This window comes from Musca autumnalis, unplaced genomic scaffold (genome assembly GCF_047663935.1).
Source record: "Musca autumnalis isolate F117 unplaced genomic scaffold, ASM4766393v1 scaffold_1, whole genome shotgun sequence".
Lineage (NCBI taxonomy): Eukaryota > Metazoa > Arthropoda > Insecta > Diptera > Muscidae > Musca > Musca autumnalis.
In genome coordinates, this window is record NW_027411644.1 from 311,185,494 (window position 1) to 311,212,262 (window position 26,769).

At 34.5% G+C, this 26,769-nt stretch overlaps 2 protein-coding genes across 2 annotated transcripts in view; one reads left to right on the plus strand and one right to left on the minus strand.

Moving 5' to 3' along the window:
* The window catches only part of LOC141389952 (uncharacterized), a 57,815-nt gene extending 48,850 nt beyond the window's left edge, over positions 1–8,965 (minus strand). Inside the window, exon 1 of the mRNA XM_073962237.1 lies at positions 8,839–8,965. The gene's annotated coding sequence lies outside the window, so the exon portion shown is untranslated. The remainder of the gene's footprint in view (positions 1–8,838) is intronic.
* A 673-nt stretch (positions 8,966–9,638) lies between these two features.
* Positions 9,639–26,769, plus strand: part of Nha2 (Na[+]/H[+] hydrogen antiporter 2) — a 285,799-nt gene continuing 268,668 nt past the window's right edge. The window contains exons 1-2 of the mRNA XM_073962240.1: positions 9,639–10,116; positions 18,691–19,106. Coding sequence (XP_073818341.1) covers positions 18,935–19,106 — 172 coding nt within the window. The 5' untranslated portion in view covers positions 9,639–10,116; positions 18,691–18,934. The remainder of the gene's footprint in view (positions 10,117–18,690; positions 19,107–26,769) is intronic.

A 26,769-nucleotide genomic window follows, 5' to 3' on the forward strand; every position in this document is an offset into this window, starting at 1 on the left:
TCTATACTACTGACGTGGAGTGTATGTAGTTATTTTAGTTATTTATTTTATTTATTATATAATTTATTTATTATATATTTTATTTCTTTTTATTAGAATAACCCGAATAACCCCATTAAGCCAGAAAATGAAAAATTGGCCGCCGTCAACGACCATTCTAATGATTCTACAGACGAGTGGGACTCGGATGATTGGTTTTTGTCTATTCAAGAAGCCGACAGGGAGAGGAGAGGAGGTAAGCTAAAGGAGTGTTAAATTGTATGGAGACTGAAGGAGCACAAACAAAACATTTGTTAATATTTGGCTATTAAACTAAAACTTCTGACCAACGTTATGGGAGAGATATATAATCCTATTTAGTTTGTTTCAATAAATTTTATAAATATTTTGTTCTACCAATTTTAGTTTTTGTTTTTCAGAACTAAAAAGTTTTTGCAAAATATTAGCTTTTTGCCGTGCGGCAAAACCAAACCCAATCTGTTTAGTTTTGCCGTGCGGCAAAACCAAACCGTAACTCAATCAGTGCCCGAGTGTCAGTGTCCCGTGTTGCGTTGAGTTGGTTTGAAGGTGTAGATTGATGATTGATCACTAATTGCTATTTTTTTTTAATTTAAATATATAAATATTTAGTTAGTATATTTGTTATTCTATTAAATTTATTAATTAATAACAGAGCCTTTTATTATGTGTCAGAACCTGCTACTTTTGAATATTTTTAAATTTTTTCCTTTTTAAATTAAACAATTTTTACAGGCTTTAGGGTACTGACAATTGCCGCATTATATAGAAAAAAAAAATAATAGTGATATGTAATCATTAGAAATGAGAATATTATTTTTATATATTTTTTCATTTGACATTTTTTGCCGTTATAAAGTTTTCATTTCAAATGTTCATAGAAACAGAATTGAATCCTGGTTGTTCCAGAACCAGCAGCTATACTTTTTACTACTATAAATTTTTGTCCATGTATAACACTAAATCAACAAAAAAAACTTTACCTGTTGAATATTATTATTTTTTTTTCGAACGTTCCCAAGGCCACACTTACCCGCCCCTGCCGACCGAGGGGGCGACCTCCCCATAACGTGGGGATCGCGTACACACCATAATCCGAATCATGGTGGTGCAGTATGTGTAGGGAGAATACCAGCTACAGAAAATTCTTCAGCCAGTTAAACAATATTATAGCTAAATAAATAAATAAATTATGCATTTAAAAAAGAAATTATATTCGACTTAATAGCTTCAATATTCATGCAAAAGTCAATATTACAATAAAGGGAGTTAAAATCAGAACACATTTTGCTAATAGGTTCACTAGACGAATAGTTAGTACAATTAAAATTAGTGTATACAAATTTATAAAATCTGGATTGTCTAAATGGAACATTTATTTTAACTGATGCAACAAGGAAGTCTGATGGTACATCTCCATTTAATGTTTTGTAGACCATAATTGAATTAAGCATTGTACGTCGACTTTTTAGACTTGGTAGTCTGATTAGTTTTAGTCTGCTAGTGTACGAGGGTAGTACAAATTTATCATCCCAATTCATACCCCTAAGGGCGAAGAGTAAAAATTGTTTCTGTACCGATTCAATTTTGTCACTATAAATTCCATAATATGGATCCCACACTACGGAACAATCTATATATATAAAAGAGTAGTGAGGTGAGTGACTGACTGACTGACTGACTGACTGATTGACTGACTGATTCATCAGCGCCCAGACGAAACCGCTGAAGCTAGAAAGTTGAAATTTTGGGTGTAGGTTGCTGTTGGTGTGTAGGGGTGAGATAAGGCTGGGTTTTTGGAAATTCGACCTAGAAGTGTACGAAAAGTACTAAAAGGTACTAAATATGGTACCCTTTGTATTAGGCAAACGGTAAGAGCTAGAATTCTGAAATTTGGAATGAGGGTAACTGATGGAGAGCTAGAAAGATGTACCAACGGGTTTTTGGAAATTCGAACTACAAGGTTACGAAAAGTACTAAATGGTACTAAATTTAGTACAATTTGGATTTGTGTGAACGGATAGAGCTCGAATCCTGAAATTTGAAATTAGGGTAACTTGTGGAGAGTAACAAAGAAAGGTTTTTGGAAATTCGAACTATAAGTTCACGAATAGTACTAAATGGTACTAAATTTAGTACAATTTGGATTTGGGTGAACGGATAGAGCTGGAATACAGGCATTTGGAATGAGGGACACTGATGAACAGTAATAATGAAAGGTTTTTGGAAATTCGAACTGTAAGGGTACGAAAAGTACTAAATGGTACTAAATTTAGTACAATTTGGGTTTGGGTGAACGAATAGAGCTGGAATCCTGAAATTTGGAATGAAGGTCACTGATGGAGAGTAAAAAAGAAAGGTTTTTGGAAATTCGAACCATAAGTGCACGCAAAGTATTAAATGGTACTAAATTTAGTACAATTCGGATTTGGGTGAACGAATAGAGCTGGAATCCTGAAATTTGGAATGAGGATCGCTGATGAAGAGTAAAAATGAAAGGTTTTTGGAATTCGAACTATAAGTATACGAAAAGTAATAAATGGTACTAAATTTAGTACAATTTGGGTTTGGGTGAACGAATAAAGCTGGAATCCTGAAATTTGTAATGAAGGTCACTGATGAAGAGTAAAAAAGAAAGGTTTTTGGAAATTCGAATTACAAGGGTACGAAAAGTACTAAATGGTACTAAATTTAGTACAATTTTGATTTGGGTGAACGGATTGAGCTGGAATACAGACATTTGGAATGAGGGTCACTGATGAAGAGTAACAATGAAAGGTTTTTGGAAATTCGAACTATAAGGGTACGAAAAGTACTAAATGGTACTAAATTTAGTACAATTTGGATTTGGGTGAACGGATGGAGCTAGAATCCTGAAATTTTAAATTTGGATCACTGGTGGAGAGTAAGAAAGAAAGGTTTTTGGAAATTCGAATTATAAGTGCAGGAAAAGTTCTAAATGGTACTAAATTTAGTACAATTTGGATTTGGGTGAACGGATTGAGCTGGAATCCTGAAATTTGTAATGAGGGTCACTGATGAAGAGTAACAAAGAAAGGTTTTTAGAAATTAGAACTAAAAGTGCACGAAAAGTACTAAATGGTACAAAATTTAGTACAATTTGGATTTGGGTGAACGGATAGAGCTGGAATCCTGAAATTTGGAATGAGGATCACTGATGAAGAGTAAAAATGAAAGGTTTTTGGAATTCGAACTATAAGTGTACGAAAAGTAATAAATGGTAGTAAATTTAGTACAATTTGAGTTGGGGTGAACGGATAGAGCTGGAATCTTGAAATTTGGAATGAAGGTCACTGATGGAGAGTAAAAAAGAAAGGTTTTTGGAAATTCGAATTAAAATTATACGAAAAATACTAAATGGTACTAAATATAGTACAATTTTGGTATGGGTTAACGAATAGGGCCGGAATCCTGAAATTTGGAATGGGGGTCACTGATGAAGAGTAAGAAAGATGTACCAAAGGTCGAAAAGTCCTAAATGGTAGTGAGTTTAGTATGATTTGGATTTGAAGAGCTGGAATCCTGAAATTTGGAATTAAGATTACTGTTGGAATATAGAATTGAGATATGGAGATAGCTTTGGAAAATCATACTAATGTGCACGAAGTAGTACTAAATGGTACGAAATTCGCTATAATTTGTATTTGCGTGAACAGATTATTGTTGGAGTGTAGGATTGAACTTATGGAAAGTGCTAAATGGAACTACATTGGATATAATTTGGGTTTAGGTGAACGGATAGAGCTGAGATATGAAAGTACATTTTGGAAAATCGTGTACGAAAAGTGCTAAATGGTACAAAATTTGGTACCTTTTGGTATTTGCTATGTGGTATAGAATTTTGTACAATTTGTGATTTTGTAAAGGGTAGAACTGGAATTTTGAAATTCGGTATTAGATTAGCAATTGGTGTTTTGAGTGGAGGTAGGGAGGAGGTTTTGAAAATTCGTACTTATTTATACAAAACCTACTAAATAGTCCTCAAATGGGTTTCAGGGGAACTGGTAAAACTGGAAAACTGAATTGGGGTTAGGATATATGTTGAATATAAGGAAGTAATTTTTGAAACGTTTACCTATGTGTAGGAAAAGTTGGGTAACATGTTGATACCAAAACCATTTTAAATAATTAAGGTACTAAATTTGGTGTTGGGTGTAGGAACAAAGCTGGTATTATATAATTTAAAAATACGCTATTTGTACAAAAAATACGAAATATTTGTTTCAGACAAAGTTCTGAGTTTGAAAAATTGTACTGAATATTGCCCCATTGATTTGATGTTAACGCCAAGGTGTTTCTAAATAATGTACTGAAATTAAGTAGTCAACCGTGAAGTATCTTTTCAAAAAATGTTTTTTGTTCTGAACGCTTTGGTATGTAAATTTGAAAACGTGGTCCAATGCGACAATTTTGTTAACTAGAAGGTATTTACCCCTGATATTAAAAAATCCTAAATTGAAATGCCTTCAAAAATGTTTCCGTTATATACGGTTGACATACCGGTGCACATTAAGTACAATTTTTTGTAAAGAAGTTTTCTAACCTTTCATGCCACAAATTCCGAATTTCGGTTGGAAAATGTGCAGAAGATCTTCAAAATACTCTAAATCTTCAAAATATCTCTTCTAATAAACGTGGATTGAAGTGGAGATTTTTTAAATTAAACTTCTATTTCCTCTGAGTATTCAAGGTCCAAATTTAAAGAAAATTGGACAATATAGATTTGTTCTTCTTTAAAAATACACTAAGTCGAGAGGTACCGTTATATGGGGATATACGAAAACGTGGCCGAAAATTTAACGGACCTATTCGGGTTCTGGGCGAAACCGCTGAAGCTAAAACCTTGAGTTGTGAATGTGCGTGATTGTTGTTGTGAAGGGGTGAGATAAAGTTTAGTGTTTGGAAATTCGTACTGGAAGAGAATGCTGTGTCAGTGAAGAGGTAAAAAATAAATAAAAATATGGAAGCTGTGTAGGGATGCGATACGGAAATTTTTTTTTAAATTCTGACTACAATCGAAAAAATATTGGTAATAAAAATAGGTCTTAGTACAACCGAATCTCCAGTATTCACCATTCTCGTATTAAATATTGTTTCCGCATACGAAGTAGCGGGCATTTGCTAGTATTCTAATATAGGTCTTACTAGAGCAGTAAATAGCTGTTTAGTAACATAAGGATCTGAGAACTCCTTAGCCCAACGTTTAATGAAACATAGGACCCCATGAGCCTTATTTACCATTGTTGTAATATGGTTATTGAAATTTAATTTTGTATCCACCAAAAGACCAAGATCGACAAATGAATCGACTGTCACGAGTAATGAACCACTAATACTGTATTGTGTACGCAATGGAGATCTTCTAGAGAAGCACATATGTTTACATTTCTTTAAGTTAAGGTCCATATTATTAATGTTGCACCATTTGGATAGTGAGTCTAAATCATTTTGGAGTAATGTAACTTGAGTTAGTGACTTATGAGTTAAGTATATCTTAACATCATCAGCATACATAAGTATTCTAGAGTTATGAATTGAAGAAGGCAAATCATTCACAAATAATAAAAACAGAATAGGACCAAGGTGGCTACCTTGAGGAACGCCAGATGGTACTGTAATAGATTTAGATAAAGAGTTTCGAAATGAAATGACCTGAGACCTGTCAAGTAGATAAGAAGAGATACAGCATAACAATGAATTACTGAAGCCTATCCGGTCAAGTTTATAAAGCAATAGCTTATGGTTAACTCTATCAAAAGCTTTACTAAAATCTGTATAAATCGTATCAGTCTGCTTACCATGAACAAAACCGTTTATCACATCTGAAGTGAAATTAATAAGATTTGTTGATGTGGATAGACCCTGACGAAAGCCATGTTGTTGGGGGCAGATAATAGGCAAAACTTTAAAAGTGATTACTTCTGTTATGAGCCTTTCAAATAATTTAGGTATAGCACTCAATTTAGCTATTCCTCTATAATTTGAGACTTCAGACAAACTACCAGATTTATGAAGTGGTATTAGAAATGATTCTTTCCATACAGAAGGGAAGTAACTATATTTTATGGAATAGTTATATAGTACTGTTAATGGAATAGCCAATGTAGTTGAGCAATATTTTAAAATACTACTTGGAATGCCATCGGGTCCAGGGCAATTATTTATTTTCAAAGAGCGTAAACCTTTTAAGACTTGAGCACTTTGAAGGAAGGGCATGGATATTGTACTAACCGAGTTTATCTGGTACGGGTACGGACTATTTAAATTACAAACATGGTCTGAATATGTTGATGAAAAGAAATTTGCAAAACATTCTGCTATTTCCTTGTCAGTAACAAACTCTTTATTATCGCTTTTAATAACAGAGGGTTTAGAGAAAACCTTACGTTTCATATTAACAAATTCATAAAATGACTTTGGATTTGTTTTAAATCCAACTTTAACTTTTTCTAGATATTGATTATATGCAATTCGAGAACCTAATGTGAATTTTGATCTAGCTATAGAATAATTAGCATAGTCAGTAGTGGAACCGGTTTTCTTAAATTTTCGAAAAAGTCGATTCCTGAAATTTTTTAGAGATACTAATTCAGGAGTGATCCATGGAGATCTGTCAGAATTTACAATACGTATTTTCGGAACCCATTCTAGTAAGAAATTATTTAGAGTGGAATAGAATTTATCCAGAACTACGTCGAGGTCTGAGGAATCATTACAAATGCAAATAGAGTTCCAGTTAAATGAAGATATTAAGAAATTTAGTTTTTGAAAATTAGTTTTCTTGAAACAAAACATTGTTTCATAAGAAGGTATAAATTTCGTATTCGTTGACGAATCATATTCCATTGATATCAGCAATGTTGGATGATGAATATCTTCGGGAACAGAAATTGGAAAATGACGGCATAATTCGAAAAAATGAGCATCATTTACGAACACTAAATCAATGGTCCTACTGTTAACATTTAAGATATTATTAATCTGATACAAATTAATTTCAGAAAAACGGGTAACTATGTCACTAATCCATTGGTTAGAGAGTGAAGGAGAATTTAGAGGAGTCAACACATCGGAGTCTGGTAACGCAATCCATTTAATTGACGGTAAATTGAAATCGCCTAGAACAATTAATCGATCAGAATCGGATAATTTTGATACAACAGTATTAATTGCTAATAAATGTCGTTTATATAAAATAAATTCGGATGAAGGACGAATATAGGATTGCGTAATAAATAATTTGAATTTTTTTAAATCAATGCTAATTGCTATAATTTCGATATCATCAAAATCAGACAATACTAATATATTTGAAGAAAATTTATTATCAACAGCAAGCAGAACTCCACCACCTTTTTTATTACATCGATCTTTTCTATAGATTTGGAATTTAGGACAAAATACTTCGGTGTTCAAAACTGAGCTTTTTAACCAAGTTTCTGTGAAGGCAACAATAGAATATTCGAAACCTAAACTTTCAACATATAATCGAGATAGTTTAGAATTTAAGCCTCTAACATTTTGATAACATAGATTAAAAGAGTTAATTAGTTTTTTGATGATTGTGCGTTGAGGCAATCGCACTAGGTTATCAAATCTATCAACAAACTCTTTGACAATAGTACCTTTAGGCCAGAAGTCACTAGATATCACCATTTCAAATACATTGGGGGGAACAATAATTTTAAAGGAAGATCTATTTGAGAAAGAAGAACGGAGTTTGAAACTTTTTAAATAGAATTCACCTTTAATTTTAGATTTTATGTAATAATTGATGTCATCGAAGGACGTATCCAACGCAAACCTTGAAGCAAATACCATTTTCATGGGGGGAGTCTCAGTTTTTTGCTTTGAGGCAATTTGCAGGATAGGCGCCGTAACAGCAGCAATTGCAGTTGCCGATGCAGAGACAATCTGAGGAAGTGTCGACTCATTGCCGACATGAGTGGAAAGTGGAGTCCCTTTTGGAACATCACCTTCAGAGCACGGCGGTTTAGGAGTGGACATTCCATCTGTCATGTCCATTACATTCTGCGATACTGCAAGTGATGCTATATGGGCAGATGTCTGTACGCGATCCACTTCAACAGGTATATTAGCTGAAGCCGATCGTGTCACAGAGCCTCCACTAGAAACGCCAGGTACAGTTTTTGCTGACGCCTTTCTTGCAGACCTTTTGCGCTTCTGACCCGACGCGATAGGCGATGACAAACATTCATCTAAATTTGGATATTTATCGAATAGTGTTGTAAATTTGGAGAACCGAGACTGTACCAGCAGTAAATCATTGTTTGCCGCAGTTATTTCAGACGATAACTCTTTTACAAAATTGTAGAATTCAGAGTTAATTTTTCTACAATTACTGCAACACCATCGAAGACCAATATTATCATTAAGAGCCTCAACTATTTGGGCTCCAACACGTGCACACTTAGCATGCCATTGACTAAGACATAACCAACATGAAATTGATATTTCCTCATCTGAGTGGATATTACAAATTTCATAAGAGCAAAGCATGTTATTTTTATTAATTATTATTTTTTAAATAATTTATAAGATTATCGAGGTAATTTCTTAGCTGGTATTCGAAATCCCAATATAAACCGTAAAAACATGCACTATGGCAACTCTGTTTTGAATTGATTTAAAATAGAGAATAAGTACAATAAACAAGCTACAATAACAAATAACACTACCAATAAAAGCAAAGAGGAAAGCAAAAATAAAATTTGCCGTATTTGTTAAAAAGTAAAAATCAATTATAACTGTAGCAATACACTTCACCAATATAATCACTTGAATTGCGAGCACTAAATAACACTTTGATACACTTTTTAGATACAAAAAACAAGGATAACTATTTTAATTTCAATATTTAAATAAAAGGGTTAGAATACAGCACAAAAACAGGTGTTAACACAACAGGGTTGCCAACTTGCAATTTTGTAAATAATTATTTAATTTAACTTTTCTATTGAAACCACCATCCAATTTTTTGTGCATGGATTTAAAAAAGAACTCTTTGCTTTGCTCTTTAGCTTTGTACTTTTTTTCAATGGAATGAGACCAATTAATATAATGAGCATATAATCATGCACACAAATATTAAAAGAACATGGCACATTGGTTAGCTGGTTAGCACTATGGATAACTTATGAACTACTTTCTTGTACACTGTAATGACACTTTTTATTAATATTTTTCCAATTTAATTATTAATTTACACGAAGAACAAAGAATAAATGCGAAACATTTGATGTGCACTAAAATGTTGAATGGTTGGTGTTTGTTAGTTGGTTCGTTCGTTTTATATGATGGAGCCCAAAAAGACAAGATAGTTGAAGTTTGAGAACTAAAGAAGTGGCAACCCTCTTAAACATTAAAAATTCTATACACCCCTAAAATATGCTCTATTCACTATTTCCCTGTACCATAGTAGTATGCTCGGTGTTGCCAACCATTCGTTAATCTTAGCCACTATGCACTGCCGTAAACTATGCTTCCTTTTTACATCTTTCCAGTATTTAATAAGACAATAATTGAGTGTTTTTGACTTATAGAAATGAGTGTTTTTTCAAACATTAACCAAATTCTCCACTCTAGGCAAAGTCCACATTTTGCTCATTTCGTAAAATAACAAAAACAAATAACAACAATAAAAGAGACAACAGAGTAGCAAAAGAACATTGCCACCGAAAAACAAAACTTTTATGAGAAACGCTATTCAATCCGCTATCAATTAGTTCCCAATTAAAAGCAAGCGAAAAGCACGCTGCGGTTAAATTAATACGCGCTCAATAATATATCAGTGAAAAGTCATTGATATAAAATGCAAAATAATTTATTTATAATTCATTTCATTACTTGAAAAGCGTTGTTAATTTCTTTTGTTGTTTCAAAGTGGTGTTTTTATGATTTCTTTAATAATCTTGAGTGATATTGTAAATTAAATAGTTTAACAACAAAACAAACAATTAATAAAACCGGTGTGTTAAAGTGAAATAGTAGTGTTTGAGTTGTTAGTATTGTTAGCACTTTTATTTGGAGACTAAATTAACAGCTGTTAGCACAGAGGTAAGAAAATACAAACAATAATAAATACGACAACAACAACGTGTTAGATACATTTTATGTGTCGACGAAGACGTCATTGTTTTGATGTCATCGTTGTTCACTTGTGTAGTGTTGCCGTATAAATTTCAGCAAGTTATATAGACCAAAAAATTAAAAAGATGGTGGTAAACATTTCGGATTTAGCTGAAAAGATTGACTGACCTTAGAACTGATAAAATACTGGAAAACTCAAATTAAATACATACCTACCAATGAATGTACAACTGACCAAAACATTACACGGCAACACTGTCAGAGTATCGCATTGTTTGGTATTTCATTGACTTGATGGACTTTAGATACGCGTGTTTTTGTTTTCATTTTGTCGATTTTGTTTTGGTCTTGTCTGTCTATTGAGATACTTGTTTTGTTTCGACCTGTTGCTGACGAATACCTTGTGTAAACGTCACAAGTAATAGTACGTGTATTTAAGATATTTAATAAAGAATTTTTGATTGATTAGCGATTACACAACAGAGTTCGATATAATTCAGTCAGGTCATCAGTGATTTAAACAAACATATTGTGAAATTAAAATAACCGATAATACATACAGTTAGGCAACAAATGGATTGCAAAAATCAAATTTGTATAATATTTCATATTAATTGCTCGTTTATGGCTACAAATTATGTAAAAACAATACGGTTTTTTGTGTAAACCTCTTGATATTGGTCCTCAAAACAATATTTTGTTAAAATATGCACTGTTTGTTTGCGATTTATAAAAATACGGTCAAAAAAAAGAATTAACTACTACTTGAGGGTGACAATAAATGTATTACAAAAATTACCAAATCTATAGTTTCTTGGAGAAATACCAAAGGTGTGTTCCTGTGGGAAGGGTATTATAAGTTTTGGCCAAAAAGTTTGTATCGCATCGAAATAATGATCGTAGACCGATGGTGCTCAAAATATTTTGTGCATTAGTCTCTCTGAGCGAGTCTTTCCTTTGCGAACCACGACAGATGAGAATAAGGGGAATATATGTTGTTGTTGTCAGGTTATCGTATGTATATACTAGGTGATCTTGGCTGTCGTAGACCCATACTTACATAAACAGTATGCAAAGTTCATATTTGTACACCCCTAAAAAATATTAAAATCGTTATTAATTCCATATTCTATGTGCAAATATGAAATAATTGATGGAAACTATCATAACGAAGAAAGATTTAAGAATCTTCTTCTTCTTTATTTGCGGATCCGTTATTCGGATATAAGCGATCATACAATACTATATGTATTACAAATTAATATATTTTAATGTTTTATGTTATGAAATTATTGACAGCTCTCGATTCTTCGCAGCATATATTAGATTCGTTTCATCCCAGTATCCTGTCCATTCTTGGATGTTCCTTAACCAGTACGTCTCTCTTCTGCCTCTTGTTCTGTGTCCTTCTATATTACATTTAATAATGGCTTGTATAAATTTATATTTATGGTTCCTCATCAGGTGCCCCAGGTATGCGATTTTCCTTGATTTTGCGGTGCGTAAAAGTTGCCTATCGAGGTTCATTCGTCTTAGAATTTCTTGATTCGTAATATGCGATGTATAGGGTATCTTCAGTATTCTTCGGTATACCCACATTTCAAATGCTTCAATTTTTTTCTCATCTGCACTTTTTAGGGTCCAGGTTTCTACTGCATATAGTAGTATAGACCAAATGTAGCATTTGACAAATCTTGCCTTCGTTTTGAGACCAATTTCATGGTTTGTAAGTGTTTTTTTGTATTTAAAAAAGGCATTTCTGGCCATCTCCACTCGACGCTTAATTTCGTTTGATGTGTTCCATTGGTCGTTAATTAAAACGCCGAGGTATGTAAAAGATTTTACGCGTTCGATGTTTTCGTTTTTGATATTTAGTGACGTTTCACAACTGACATATTTTCGACTTACAATCATATATTTTGTCTTCTTTATATTTATTTTGAGGCCATATGATTCGCTTACGTACGTGAGTTTGTCTAAGAGTTGTTGCAGCCCAGATATACTGCTAGCAATAATTGTGGAATCATCAGCATAGCGTATATTATTTATAATTTTACCCTGAACTCTTATTCCAATTCGTTCTCCTTCAATTGACTCATTAAATATCTTTTGGGAGTATATATTAAAAAGAAGCGGCGATAGTATGCATCCTTGCCTGACTCCTTTTGATATGGGAATTTCGTCAGTCAGATCACCATTTATTTCAATTCTTGCAGTTTGGTTCCAATATAAATTGCGTATGCATCTAATTTCTTTTTCTTGTATTCCAATTTCCCTTAGTATATTTATCAATTTGTCGTGTTGGACGTTATCGAATGCCTTTTCATAATCAATGAAACATATATAAACATCTTTTTGAACTTCGCGGCATTTCTGTACCAGTACTTGGATGGATAATATGGCTTCTCTGGTGCCCATACCCTCCTTGAAGCCGAACTGGGACTCTCCCATAGCACGTTCGCATTTCGTGTAAATTCGTTTGTGGATTATTCTCAAAAAAATTTTTAATATGTGGCACATAAGGCTAATAAGCCTGTAGTCACACCACTTTTTTGCATTAGATTTCTTTGGTATCGCAATAAAAGTTGATTTCAGCCATTCGTTTGGATATTGGCCAGTATCATACACATGATTGAAAAGTCTTACAATGAGTGAGATGTTATCACCATCTATTAATTTTAAGACTTCAGAAGGAATTTCGTCGGGTCCGGTTGATTTCCTATCTTTTAGTGATTGAATTGCATATTCTACTTCGGATTTGGTAATTGGGTTTCCCGTTAAAGATGTATTTATGTTGTTATCATATCTTGACCGTTGGTCGTCAGTGAATAATTGTTCAATATAGTTTTTCCATCGTTTCTTTATGTGTAATGGCTCAAAGATTGGTCGATTGTTGTCATCCATTAGTACTGATGGTGATGCTCTCTTATACACTCCTGCGGATTCTTTTAGTTTTTTATGAAGATTGTAATCATCGTGAATATTTTGTAGATGTTCAATTTCTCTACACTTTTCATTCAATAGAGCATTTTTTGCAGCACGCGTAGCGGTGCGGATTTCCTTGTTGATTTCCCAGTAACGTTCATAGTCAACATTCCTATATTTGCTTCGTTCCACACGAAGTTCCATAATTTCATTATTCATCCATTCATTTTGGGGTCTTCTTGTACAGTTTCCAAGATATTTTTTTGTTATTTTGCACATCGTATCCTTGACATTGTTCCATATATTTTCTACATCGTTTGAATCTATGTTTTCAAGTTTATTATTGATTTGCACCTTCACTTCATTTCTGGTTGATGAGTTATTGAGTATCTCAGTATTTATCTTGTGAGATTTTTTCTTCCTTTTCTTAAATCTTGCAATTTTTATTCGAACGTTGAGCATCAACAGATTGTGGTCGGATGGCACATCAGCTCCCGGGTACGTTGAGCATTTGGTCACACAAGATCTGAATCTGCTGTTGATCATTATGTAGTCAATTTGATTTCGAACGATATTCCTTCTGTTATCTAATGGTGATCTCCATGTATAGAGTCTTCTGGGGTGTAGTCGGAATATTGTATTAGTTATGGTCATCTTAAACTCTTGACAAAATTGAATTAATCTTTCTCCTCTCTCATTCCTTTCGCCAAGCCCATATCTTCCAGTTATACCATTTACTTCTTCATTCCCCACTTTGGCATTGAAGTCGCCTTGAACTATTGTTATTTCATGTGACTTCGTCATGTTTAATAATTGACTTATTTCTTCATAGAAATGTTCAACCTCGTCATTATTTCCATCACATGAAGGGGCATATACTTGGATGATATTTAAATTCAAGGGTTTTGCTGAGATTTTTATCATCATAGTCCTTTCAGACATGGGGATAAATCCAATTATACCGTCTGCAATGCTTTTTTTGACAATAATGCATACACCTCTCCTGTGTATCCCTTCCATATTTCCTGAGTGATATACTATTACATTTTGGGATTGAAAATCGCCGCATTCTGTCCACCAGGTTTCACTTACACCTAGTATATCAATATCAAGTCGGTTCATTTCATTGATTGTATTGTTTAATTTACCGATTTCGTATAAACTTCGGACGTTCCAGGTTCCAATGTTTAGCTTTTGGTTGGTTTTACCTCCGGGGATTCTTAGCACCCTCGTTTGGCCGGAGACTGAGGGCCGTTTGTTTTGATTTGTGTTGTTCATACTGTATGATTTTCAAGGGAAATTACTTCAGTGGTTTCCCGTTGCCTTCTGAAGGGTTTATAGTTTTCCTTCACGTTTTCAGCCGCTCCTCCTGGAGTTCAGACGCTGTTTGCTGCCGCTTTACTTAAGAACAGACGCAGCTACCTGTTGGTCCACGAGACGTATTTGATTTCCGTCTTACCACCCATATCTGGGAAGCATTCCCCTATCCGCCACCTGGGGACGCGCCCTATAGGGGTTACAGGTTCCCCCAAGGGGATTTAAGAATAACAAAACAAATTTTTAATTTATTCCGTCATTTAGGTATAGATGGCGCCTGTGTGGGTGGCAAAGTTCGTATTCGTACACCTATAAGCACTATATATTTGGAGTTTTTAAGGATTTTCAAAGCAAAATTCCGCAAATTTTTGTTCTTTTCTTCTTTTGGAATGCCTCTGCTATAGAAAAATGTAAAAATAACGGTAATTTTATTAAAAATGTTGAATGAATAAAATGTCGGACGAATATTTGAAATACTTAAGAAAAATGTGCTAGATATGATTAACTCTTGCAAATTGTTCCCGAATTTTCGACGATAATAGATAATAGCAGCTTTCTGGATACCTTTTACTGACTTTCAGCATAATGACTATGAAATATTTGCTAATGATGTCAGTGGGCATGTCTGCCCAATCATTATTATGTCGGTGAACCCGATTTCACATACTATTTTTCATGGTAAAGAATATGGTACCCAAACATTCGGTATTCCAGCTTCTCCAGTAGGGGTTTTACTTCCATATTAGATGGGTTTTATTTGACTTGGCACACTTTTTTGACTAATTTTGATAGTAGATTATAGTATCGATACATTTAATAAAAATGAAGTCATTCCAATGCTATTGAGAGGGAAATACACTTAAATACACTTTCATATGGGCAAAATGTGCCTCATCGACATAATGGTTTTAGACCCCAAGTATATTTGGACGAAATGTGTCTTAGACAATTTGGAGTTGATTTAGCCATGTCCGTCCGTCTGTCTGTCTGGCTGGAGCGCACGATAACACTCGAACGGATCAACCTTCGGTCCAAAATTTGGCTTTCGTAATATTTTGTCCAAACTTAGTTTAAGTTCGAAGATGGGTTATATCGGTCCACTCCTTCCGGTACCTCCCCCACAAAAGTTCGGAAATGTTCGGAAAATTTGTGCGCACGACAACTCTTGAAGTAATTAACCGATTTGGTCCATACTTTGCACATGTCTACCAGACTTAGACGAGGTTCCAATATGGACTCAATCGGTCCACTCCTTCGGGTACCTCCCATACAAAATTTTGGATAAATTCAGTTTAAGGCCTGTTCTCGAATCACTTTAGTTTTTGTGGAAACAACTTACATTCGATGCCTTAATTACGAAAGTAAAAGTTGTTCAGGGGCAAGTCCATACTTCTTGAGAAAACAGCCCGAAAGTTGTAGAAAGCCCTGTGGCACCATACGTTGTGGCTGGAGAGCTCGAAACGAATACTACGTTCGTCTGCACTTTGGATATCGTAATATTTCTTCGAATATTAGATGAAATTCGAAGGTTGTGCTTATAGGTCCACTCCTTCCTGTTCCTCCCCCACAAAAGTTCGAAAATATTCGCTAAAATGGTACGCGCGATTTCTCATAGACGTAGCAACCGATTTGGTCCAAGCTTTGCATCTCTAAATATTGTAGAAACTTGGTTTATGTTCAAATTTGGGCCCTATCTGTCCAATCCTTGTGGCACCACCCACACAAATGTTCAACATTTGTGTGTGGTTAAGGGTCTATTCGAGGAACCTTTGGACATTTTTACCGAAGGTTTTCCTAGTGGCCCTGTTTACAGCGATATTATGTTTTTTAAGCTAGTGTTATAAAAAGGCTTTATCTATCGATATCACTGCACATTTTTGAGCTTTAATCTATGCTTTTGTCGGTTCATATGCCCAAAATTTTTAAAACTTCCCTAAACACATAAATTTTTTTTTGGGAAAAAAATGTATTTCAATCCACACAGGCTGAGGGTATATCTCTGTCGGCAAAGCCGACTGATACTTTTTTACTTGTTAGACCCTGACCCTGCATGCACGATTACTCTTGATGGGAGAAACCGATTTGGTCCATACTTTACACATCCTAAGATATCTACTAGACATAGATCAGGTTCGTATATGGACTATATTTGTCCACTCCTTCGGGTACCTCCCACACAAAATTTCCGATAAGATCACTTTAAGACCTGCTCTCGAATCACTTTGACTTTTTTGAAGCAACTTACATTCGCTGCCTCAATTACGACGGTTTATTTTTTTAGGGGCAAGTCCATACTTATTGAGAAAACAGACCGAAAGGTGTAATAAACCCCTATGGCACCATATCGTCGGTGTCATGCTTAAGTGTTCCAGCAACTTTTTGCAATTATAAAAATTTGCGAGAACTTCTAGACTCTCACAGATATCTGACTCTCTGTAATATAGAGTAATGATGAAGTCCACTCCAGACTTAAAAACAATCAAATGAGATTGAAACTTCAACCAAAAACAAAACAAACAAATTCCTAATATATTCTCTGAGTTTCGCCTGTATGAGCTCAAACATTAACTTGAGTTTTTCTCGAATTAGGCAAATGGCGTATGGAGCACAATAACTTTAGAACTGATCAATCAAAATTTGACCTTCGTCATATTTTGTCCATACTTAGTTTCAGTTCGGTATTGCCCGGTCAACAACTTCCGAGAATTCCCTCAATATTTAAAAAATGTCGCTAAAATGGTATGCACGTCATATCAGGAACGGGGCAACCAATTAGGTCTAAACTTTGGATCTCATAATATTTTGTTAAGCTTTGGTTTAACTAAATGGCCCATTTGTGTTTAAGCGCAGTTTAGGTCCTGTTCGAAGATCCTTTGGAAATGTAATACCGATGCTGTTCCTTATGATCCTCTTTACACCGATATTATGTTTTCCGTGGACAAGTCCATGCTTCCTGGCATACTGGTCCAAAAGTTATACGATGACCCACTGATATGGCTAGTGGGCGCGATAACTATCGAAAAGATATGACTCTCATAATAAGATCCACTTCCATAATGGACTGTACAATGAAAGATGTTGACAGGTTGGGTGCTGATGAGACACTGATTTTTATTTTCAATATTTTCACTTAGCAGCTAATATACAAATTATTTCATAACCTAGACTATCACTAATTCTTATATCTAAACTCCTCATTGACCAAACCGAACAACCCATTGATCAATGAAGAATTTTCCAATATCGTGTGTATCATAAAAAGAGTCATAAAACCTAAGTGCGACCGCTTGTAATGCACACACAACAACAGCGCTAGCATGTGGGATCTTAAACGCTATCTTCTATTTGATGTGAAAGTATGGAATCATAATTTACCACTTATGATAAGAACTCATAATGGTAACAAAATATTTATTGATTTAGGCTGCTGGAAACTCGAGTGGAAAATTTATCCTTTATTATCAGAATTTCCAGCGCCTCGGCACAAAAAGTAAAAAGTATGTACAAAAGTATTTTGTACATGGACCAAGTCGGTCCATTCCTTTAAGTACCTTTTCGCAAATTTTTTAATGAATTTTAATCCTAATCCACATTTTTGCAATTCTGAAAAGATCCTAAATAAATTCGATCCGTAGTCCGTAAATGAAAGTTTAAATTCACATATGCTGAGTCGGCAAAGCCGACAGATACTTTTTACCTGTTATCCCATTTTAGTTCAGAATATTTTATGTAAAAAAAGTTCGGCCTAGCCGAACTTACATCATGTTTCATTACGTCGAACGAAAATGAAAACCAAAGAAAAACTATTTAGCTCGTGTATGATTTTCATATTTTGTAGTTGTTTCGACGCAATAACAAAGTCAATAATACCATGAAAAGCAAAGTTTAGGTGTTTTTCGTTCGCATTAACTTTTTTTCGACATAGTGTATAGTGGCGGTCATCCTTCAATGGATTGTTCAATTATACTATTTGGAGTTTTTGTCTGGTTTAAACTGCTTCCATGTGGCCTTAAGCCAGCTCGCTCTTCTTGTAATGATTGTTCGATATACTGTAAGCTATTTTTGATTATTGTACCCAGTATTTTGATTATTGCTTTCATAAGTGACCTTGAGGTCATTTTCTTTGGGAGGTTGAAAGTTTAAATTAAGTGTTAAGTTTCGTTAAGTTTATCATTACAAACTTCTGCGAGAAATGCAAAACATTGGAACGTTTGTCATCAACAAAAATACTCTAAAGAATATTGTATAAACTGCCACCATCACAAGATTTAAGCTAAGATTTGCTTTACTTTTTTACAGGAATTGAAAAAAATGTGTCAAGAACCTCAGTAGACGTCCATTCATGGCAATAGAATAAAGTATAACATAAGATTAAATTGGTAAGCCGCCTATCCAAACACCTTTAAAAGACTGCCAACAGTAAGCGTACAACAGAGTTGAGCAACGACACTGTCGACACGGCCACTCAAAAAGTCAACTTCCAAATCAAATTACACTCCAACAAATTAAGAATACCGTACCGCAAAACTTTAACCAACAGCAAATGATGAAAGCGAACCCAGTAGTTGGTAACAAAAATGGCCATGATGAGTCGGAGTCAAATGAAGAACAACACTTGCTTGACGGTCAAGTGCAACACCAACATAAATGGCAAGTGCAACAACAAGTACCGCCAACAAATGCGGCACGGGTTAATTTTTACGGTGCTGATGGAGGTAAGTGTGAATATTTTTTTTAGTTAGTGAAATTTGTGGTGATAAATTATGAAGAGAGAAAAACTATGTCGAGTTGTGTGTCCATTCCAATTACCTAATATAGACCACGAAAAACACGTCATTAGACTAGGCTTGTTTCCAGCAATCTGGACCGTTCTTTCAACTTTAAATGTTTCTGGAGGTTGTCAGATCATATTTGCTTATCAAACATATACATCAACAAGTATCCTATCAGTTGATTTCTTCATTCCTGTTGTGTTCAAAAGGAGGACACATTTCTTTTATTCATTTCCAAATTCCTTCCTTGTACAGCTCAGCAATGACTTACTTCATACATTGCATTGCAACATAAGTATTTCTGATATTTTTCACGCATTTTAAATTTGTTTCTGTTTTTTTCTTTTTTGTTGTTCAGAACAACTGTTACTGAATATTCAAGCGAAAAATATGCAGATTTTACAAACTTAAATTGTATTGTCGTTGTTGTCTTTGTTGAAGGAAAGAACTGTATTGTTGTTGTTAATATAGCCCTTCCTCAATAAAAAAAGTCGTCGACGAAATATACATTCTTTTAAAATACATCCATGATTGGCTGGTATGTGTGTGATGTCCTTCGAAGTTTTGAAGTCTTACTTGATCGGGTGATTTTGTAAATGTACTAAGTCGGACAAATAATTTTCTAAAAAATTAAATATTGTCTAGAGAAATATTTCCTGATGATTCTCAAATTTAGGCATCCTAAAAACATTATTCCCTTTGGTGCCACATTGGGCCATTGGTATGCCCACACGTCTTGCACATTGGAAATTTGGGTTCGATTTTCAGGTCAGACAACACCACATATTGCAATGGTGCCAAAAATACAGCTCCGAATTATGTAGACCCAAATTTCTGAGTACTTCAACCTTAAAAAACTTCCTGAAAAAATGGACTCAGGATGTTTTTGTGTAAAAATCTTATTGCAAGTTCTTTACAATTTACATTGGACTTGTCCCACTATCAAAATCACCGATTCCCCATATTCCGTATGTAAAGTATGCATACAAGCAAGCAAGCAAGCATTGCACTTCCTTCCGCCACCTTTATCCTATAAAAGCTTTGTACATTTTTTATGGTGCTTTGTTCGTTCTGTTTTCACGCGTTTCCTGCTAAAACAATTATTTGCTTGCCATTCTCTTCTTTTTTACGTTCTCCGTTCTCATGACAGACAGGCCATATCGTATCGTAAGATTTCAGTCTACAATTCTCTTTTCAATTCTATGCCATGACATGATGGCGATATTGTATGTAGAATGTTACTGATGGTGACGACTTCATTTGGTAAAGGTATTTATTGAGAGATTTTGTTCCATGGCAAACTGGCTTTAAATTTTGTGGCTTATTTTTTGTGTGTGCATTACTTACGAGGAAGGAAGGTGTATAGGGTTATGTTTGAAATTTTATAGATAAGAAAAAACATTGATATTAGATTTAAATTAAGACGCATTATAGGAAGGGAATTTTCATTGTATGTATTAAACTGGGCCTGTGTGTGTTGCCTAAGGATGATTCAAAGTATAATTTTTTCGACTGTCAAGAAATTTCGTGATCTGATAAATCGTACTTTTGACGCAAAATTATGGATGTTGTCGAATCCACACTCGATACTGGGGTCTTTCAAATACCTAACCCATTTAAGGAATTGAACTTAAAGCCTTGTACACATCAAGATGGTAAAATCTGTTTTTAACAATCTTAGGAGGAGGAATGCTCTACCATAGTATTCTGGTAAAGGCCAAATGTTCGAGCTCTTTGGACATTTTCATATTCTGCCAATCCATTTTCCCATTTACATCTTGGGAAGCACAGATCGCTTGCAACGTTGCGATGGTTCTGCGTTTTGCGGAAGGATCTCACAAGAAGCGGAGGAGGAGGACTTGCCTTCCCAATACACCAGTCTGTCAAGGACAGACGCTTGAGCTTGACATTAGTGAACCATACATAGGGTAGCAGAAAAGTGGGTACTGCCGAAGTAGAGCTGCTCCGATGAATAGCTGTGTCCCGCTTTATATACCCGATATTAGTTCTCTTTTAGAAGGCAGTAACCGCCTGGTGCTAGGGGATATCAAAGCCCATCATAAGCTTTGGCATTCCGTCCTAGGTAATGACCAGAGGGGTACAGCGCTGGCCAATCAAATTGATAGCTCCACGTTTTGCACGGTGAAGGAAGACTCTCCTACGAGGATAAGAGGAGATTGGCTCAGCTCGCCAGATATAACCATTGTGGCACCAGGTCTAATGAAAGACGTAGCCTAACAACCCGTCATTTCTTTGGGTTCAGGTCACCTTCCTTTCATCGTCTCCGTAAATAGACCATCCGACTTCACAACCTCTTTTCCAAATCATAAGAAAGGTTATTGGCCAGGGTTCCGAGAATTTACCGAGCACCAATTCAGAGAGCTCAATTACTCTAAGATCCTCGGGTAACTGAGACAACTTTCCAGGACAGTAGCCGCTCGCTACATACCTGCAAAATTCAAAGCAGTGTTCGAAAATAAACACTATGGTATTGTACCGTACCAAGGTCGATAGTCGATTTCGGTGTGATATTAAGGTCACAACCTTCAAAATACCGAAAATCGGGAGGTACCGTTGTATGGGGGATATATCATAAAGTGGATCGGGGTAATAGGAGTAATAGAAACTTTTATACCAAATTATAAAGCTCTTTCTTTAAAATTGCGAGTTGTATCCCGATTTCAACAAACAGACGGACGGACTTGGCTATTTCGACTTAGACTTTAATGATGGAGTGTATAAAAAGTAAATAGACCACTTGAAGCAGCGTCATCAAGGAATACTCTGTTTTTTTCTGCTCTTTTACACCTTTTTCAGATGTAATTCGAATTATTTCATTTTAAATTCGCGAATTCTATTCCATTTGTAATTCGAATTATTCCATTTGTAATTCCAAAGCAACAGGTATAAAATCAATTCAACAAATATTTTGAAATTTTTTAGTTTCGAATTTCAAAAAATAAAATACAAATAAAAAAATGTCAGTCGGCTTCGCCCTCAGTCTGAGCGAATTGAAAAACTTTTTCCCAAAAACTTATGTATAAACGCGCTGAAAAAAATATGGATTTCGATTAAAGCTCAAACGTTCAAAGCGCGGGAGGTACCTAAAGTACTTCCAAAATAGACTATGTCGATCCAGTCCATTTTGGAAGTGGGTCTTATTTTGCGAGTCATTCCTCTCGATAGATATCGCGCCAACCAGATATTTTAGTTGGTCATTATATAATTTAGAGATTTTGGACTATTATATCAGGAAACATGGATTTGTCTACGAAAAACATAATATATGAACCACTAGGAGGACCTTCGGTAAAAGATCCAAAGTATACTTAGACAGACCCTTAACCGCACTTAAACAAAATGTTGAATATTTGTGTGGGTGGTACCCTAAGGAGTGGACCGATAGGGCCCAACTTTGAACATAAACTAAGTTTGGACAAAATATTTCGAGATCCAAAGTTTGGACCAAATCGGTTGTTCTTTAGCGAATATTTTCGAATCTGAAGGATTAGACATATAAGCACCATCTTGGAATTTAATCTAATATTCGAAGATATATTACGATATGCAAATTGTGAACTTTTTTACAGATTTCTGGTCATTTTCTCAAGAAGTATGGATTTGTCACTTAAGCAACTTGTACCATCGTAATGGTGCAACCTGTTGCAAGAACAATCGAAGCAATTCGAGAGGAGGTCCTATGCAGCACTTTTCCGAAATTTTGTGTGGGAGGTACCCGAAGGAGATGACATGTACAGTCCAACTTCCAACCTGATCTATGTCTCGCAGAAATATTACTACACTAGCGGTCATCTGAATAGGTTTGAATTTTTTTCCTTTTACATGTTAAGTTATCTTCTGATGTGTTCGCATTGCAGATCCATACTATTTAGTTTTTGAGAGTCCTATACTATGCCAACATTCCCAAGAAAAAACTTGACGGTGTTGCCACATTTTCGGATAATATCCCAATTATAATAAAAAATTTACAAAAAAGTGACCAATTTTTGCGATCATCAGAATAGGTTTGAATCAAATAAAATTGAAAAATTGTACTATTCAAGCAAATATTGAGCAGTTTTTTGGTTTAGTTTAGTAAAATGGAACATTCTGATAAATCCTACAACAAATTTGACCCGCTTTAGTTGGAACGTGGGTTCAATTCTCAACATTGAAAAGTTACCAAGAATTTTCAGATAAAATCAAGAAATATTCAAACCAAAACGTTTTATAAAGTTGCTTTAAATGACTTTTTGAATTCGTTAGATCTCTTCTGAGCTTCGAAAATTGTCAGAAAGCAAATACCAAGTGTAGCCATATTATTAGGATCGATAAAATAGAAAGGTCATTGAAAATAGTTGGTATTTTAGTTCAAGTTTCATTTTTTAACTATCCTTGCAGTACAAATTTATGTGTTATGATGCTCACAAATCCACCATAGTTGACCACATGTATCATAAATGTTCGAAAATTGGTCTGGAAGAATGTTTCATCGACGACAATAAAGTAGAAAATTGTAATTCAAATTTAAGTCAAAGGGGCATGATATCACCGACTGTTATAGTGCTGTAATACCTATATAGTCAGGTCAAAAAGTTTTTATCTGTTCACAAGTCATAAAACAAACACGAATAAGTACAAAAGAATGAACTACTGAGGTTATACAGCACTATAAAAGTCGGCAATATCACGCCCCTTTAAGTTAAATTTGAATTACAATTTTCTACTTTATTGTCGTCGAAGAAACATTCTTCCAGACCAATTTTCGAACATTTATGATACATGTGGTCAACTATGGTGGATTTGTGAGCATCATAACACATAAATTTGTACTGCAAGGATAGTTAAAAAATGAAACTTGAACTAAAATACCAACTATTTTCAATGACCTTTCTATTTTATCGATCCTAATAATATGGCTACACTTGGTATTTGCTTTCTGACAATTTTCGAAGCTCAGAAGAGATCTAACGAATTCAAAAAGTCATTTAAAGCAACTTTATAAAACGTTTTGGTTTGAATATTTCTTGATTTTATCTGAAAATTCTTGGTAACTTTTCAATGTTGAGAATTGAACCCACGTTCCAACTAAAGCGGGTCAAATTTGTTGTAGGATTTATCAGAATGTTCCATTTTACTAAACTAAACCAAAAAACTGCTCAATATTTGCTTGAATAGTACAATTTTTCAATTTTATTTGATTCAAACCTATTCTGATGATCGCAAAAATTGGTCACTTTTTTGTACATTTTTTATTATAATTGGGATATTTTCCGAAAATGTGGCAACACCGTCAAGTATTTTCTTGGGAATGTTGGCATAGTATAGGACTCTCAAAAACTAAATAGTATGGATCTGCAATGCGAACACATCAGAAGATAACTTAACATATAAAAGGAAAAAAATTCAAACCTATTCAGATGACCGCTAGTGTATGTGCAAAGTATGTACAAAATCGTTTACTGCCATCGAGAAAGCTTGAACTATTTTAGAAAAGTTGGAACTTTTGTGGGGGAGGTGCCAAAAGGAGTGGACCCTAATGGCCATCTTATAACTTTATTTAAGTTTGGGCAAAATATTAAGACTGCCAAATTTTGGATCGTATCGGTATCCGTTCGTGCGCTCCATCCACAACACATGGTACCATAACGGGTTTTAGAGCTTTCGGGTCATTTTCTCAGGAAGTATGGACTTGCTCCTGATGAAATTTGTACCATCGTAAAGAGGGCAGCGAATACAAGTTATTACAAAAAAAATCAAAGCGATTCGCGAGCAGGTTCTAAACTGAACTTTTCGGAAATTTTGTGTGGAACGTACCCGAAGGAGTGGACCGATTAAGTCCTATTGAACACTCATATACATCTGGTAGAAATTTCGCGATGTGCAAAGTATGGACCAAATCGGCTACTCTCTTCAAAAGTTATCGAGCGCACAATTTTTCCGATCATTTTTAAACTTTTGTGGGAGAGGTTCCTGAAGGAGTGAACTGATATGGCTCATCTTCGAACTTAAACTAAGTTTGGACAAAATATTACGAAGGCAAAATTTTGGACCAAATCGGTTTATCCGTTCGAGAGTAATCGTGCACTCCAATCAGCCCGACAGACAGTCGGTCGGACATTGATAAATCGACTCCAAATTGTCTGAAACGGAATTCGTCCAAACATACTTGGGGTATAAAAAGGTGTAAATGTAGGCCAATATGTATTCTTATAGGGAAACTGTAAATTTTCTAATAAAACATCAGAAGGCCTTCATATAGAAGAAATATGTACATATATGGTAAATAACAAAATTCCTTTGCAATTCCATTTGAAAAAAAAAAATTAAAAAATTTTTTCCCGAGCACATCTACGATTTTTGGTATAGAGTTAAAGGAAAAAAATTCTGGTTTCAAATCTGCTCGCGTTCACGAAATTGTCCGATGCGCGCAAAAGTTATAGCGGGTTTTTTTTTATCAAGGACAACAAAGATTAGTCCTTCATCGACCGATTGTGTAAAAAAATATTAGATTTTACGGAAATAATGGATAGAAAAATTTAAATTTTAAATTTTTGGCTTAGAACTGAAGTTTTTGGTCGTTCGATGAATTACTAGATTTTGATGTACATATTTATGTAAATCGCATCAAAATATTATACAGGGATAAGGGGTTGTAAAAAAGTCATAACACAGTAACCATCCAAATTTCATACATAGTTAATAACTAATACGAAATGTACCGAAATACATTAACATAACGTTTTTTTTTTGAGAATGGAACGGGTAAAGCAATATCGATATCTTGGATGTGGGGAACCTACATAAAATTTTCGGAGGAACATTTTTGTAGAATTTTTTCATGTAGTAAATCTGATCTTTGTTACATTTTCAATTCAAGGACAAAAGTTACATATAATCTAAAATATTACACGTTACTGTGGTTGCACATTTAGACGCTCAGTATATACGTATCCGAATAACAATATTTAGTGTCATAAAGATGTACATATTCGTATAAATATTGTCTTCTTGATCCTCATGAATTTCTTATTTTTTTTTAAATAAGGAACGGAAAATATTGATAGCAACACAATGTTTGCGGAAATTGTACCTGTAACTTTTTGTATCAAGAACAAAATTCCTCAGTGAATGCAGTTGAAGAAAGTATGTGGATTTTCCCAAGTAGACTTGTACGTTTGAAGACACTTATTATTTTGGGGAAATTTTACCTGTTGCTATTTGTACAACAAATAATATCATTCAATGAGAATGTGCTGATTTTCCGCAAGTATGATTGTACATTTAAAGTCGACTTTATGATTTCAGGATATAGACAACCACACACTTATTATTTTGGGGAAATTGTACCTGTTGCCATTTGTACAAGAAACAATATTCATCAATTGATGATGATGATTTTTTCTAATTTTCTACTAAAGCTCTCAACGTTTGTAACTAATTTAAAACACGTGCATTTTATTTATTAATTTTTATTTTTAATTTTTACTCGTCCCATAACCCATAAAATATTTAATTTTCCTCAGAAATTATAACTAACAGCGTGTTGATTTTTAGAGATCCGGCAGTCGGAACACAAAAATTTTTAGTGCTCCGCAGCCGAACA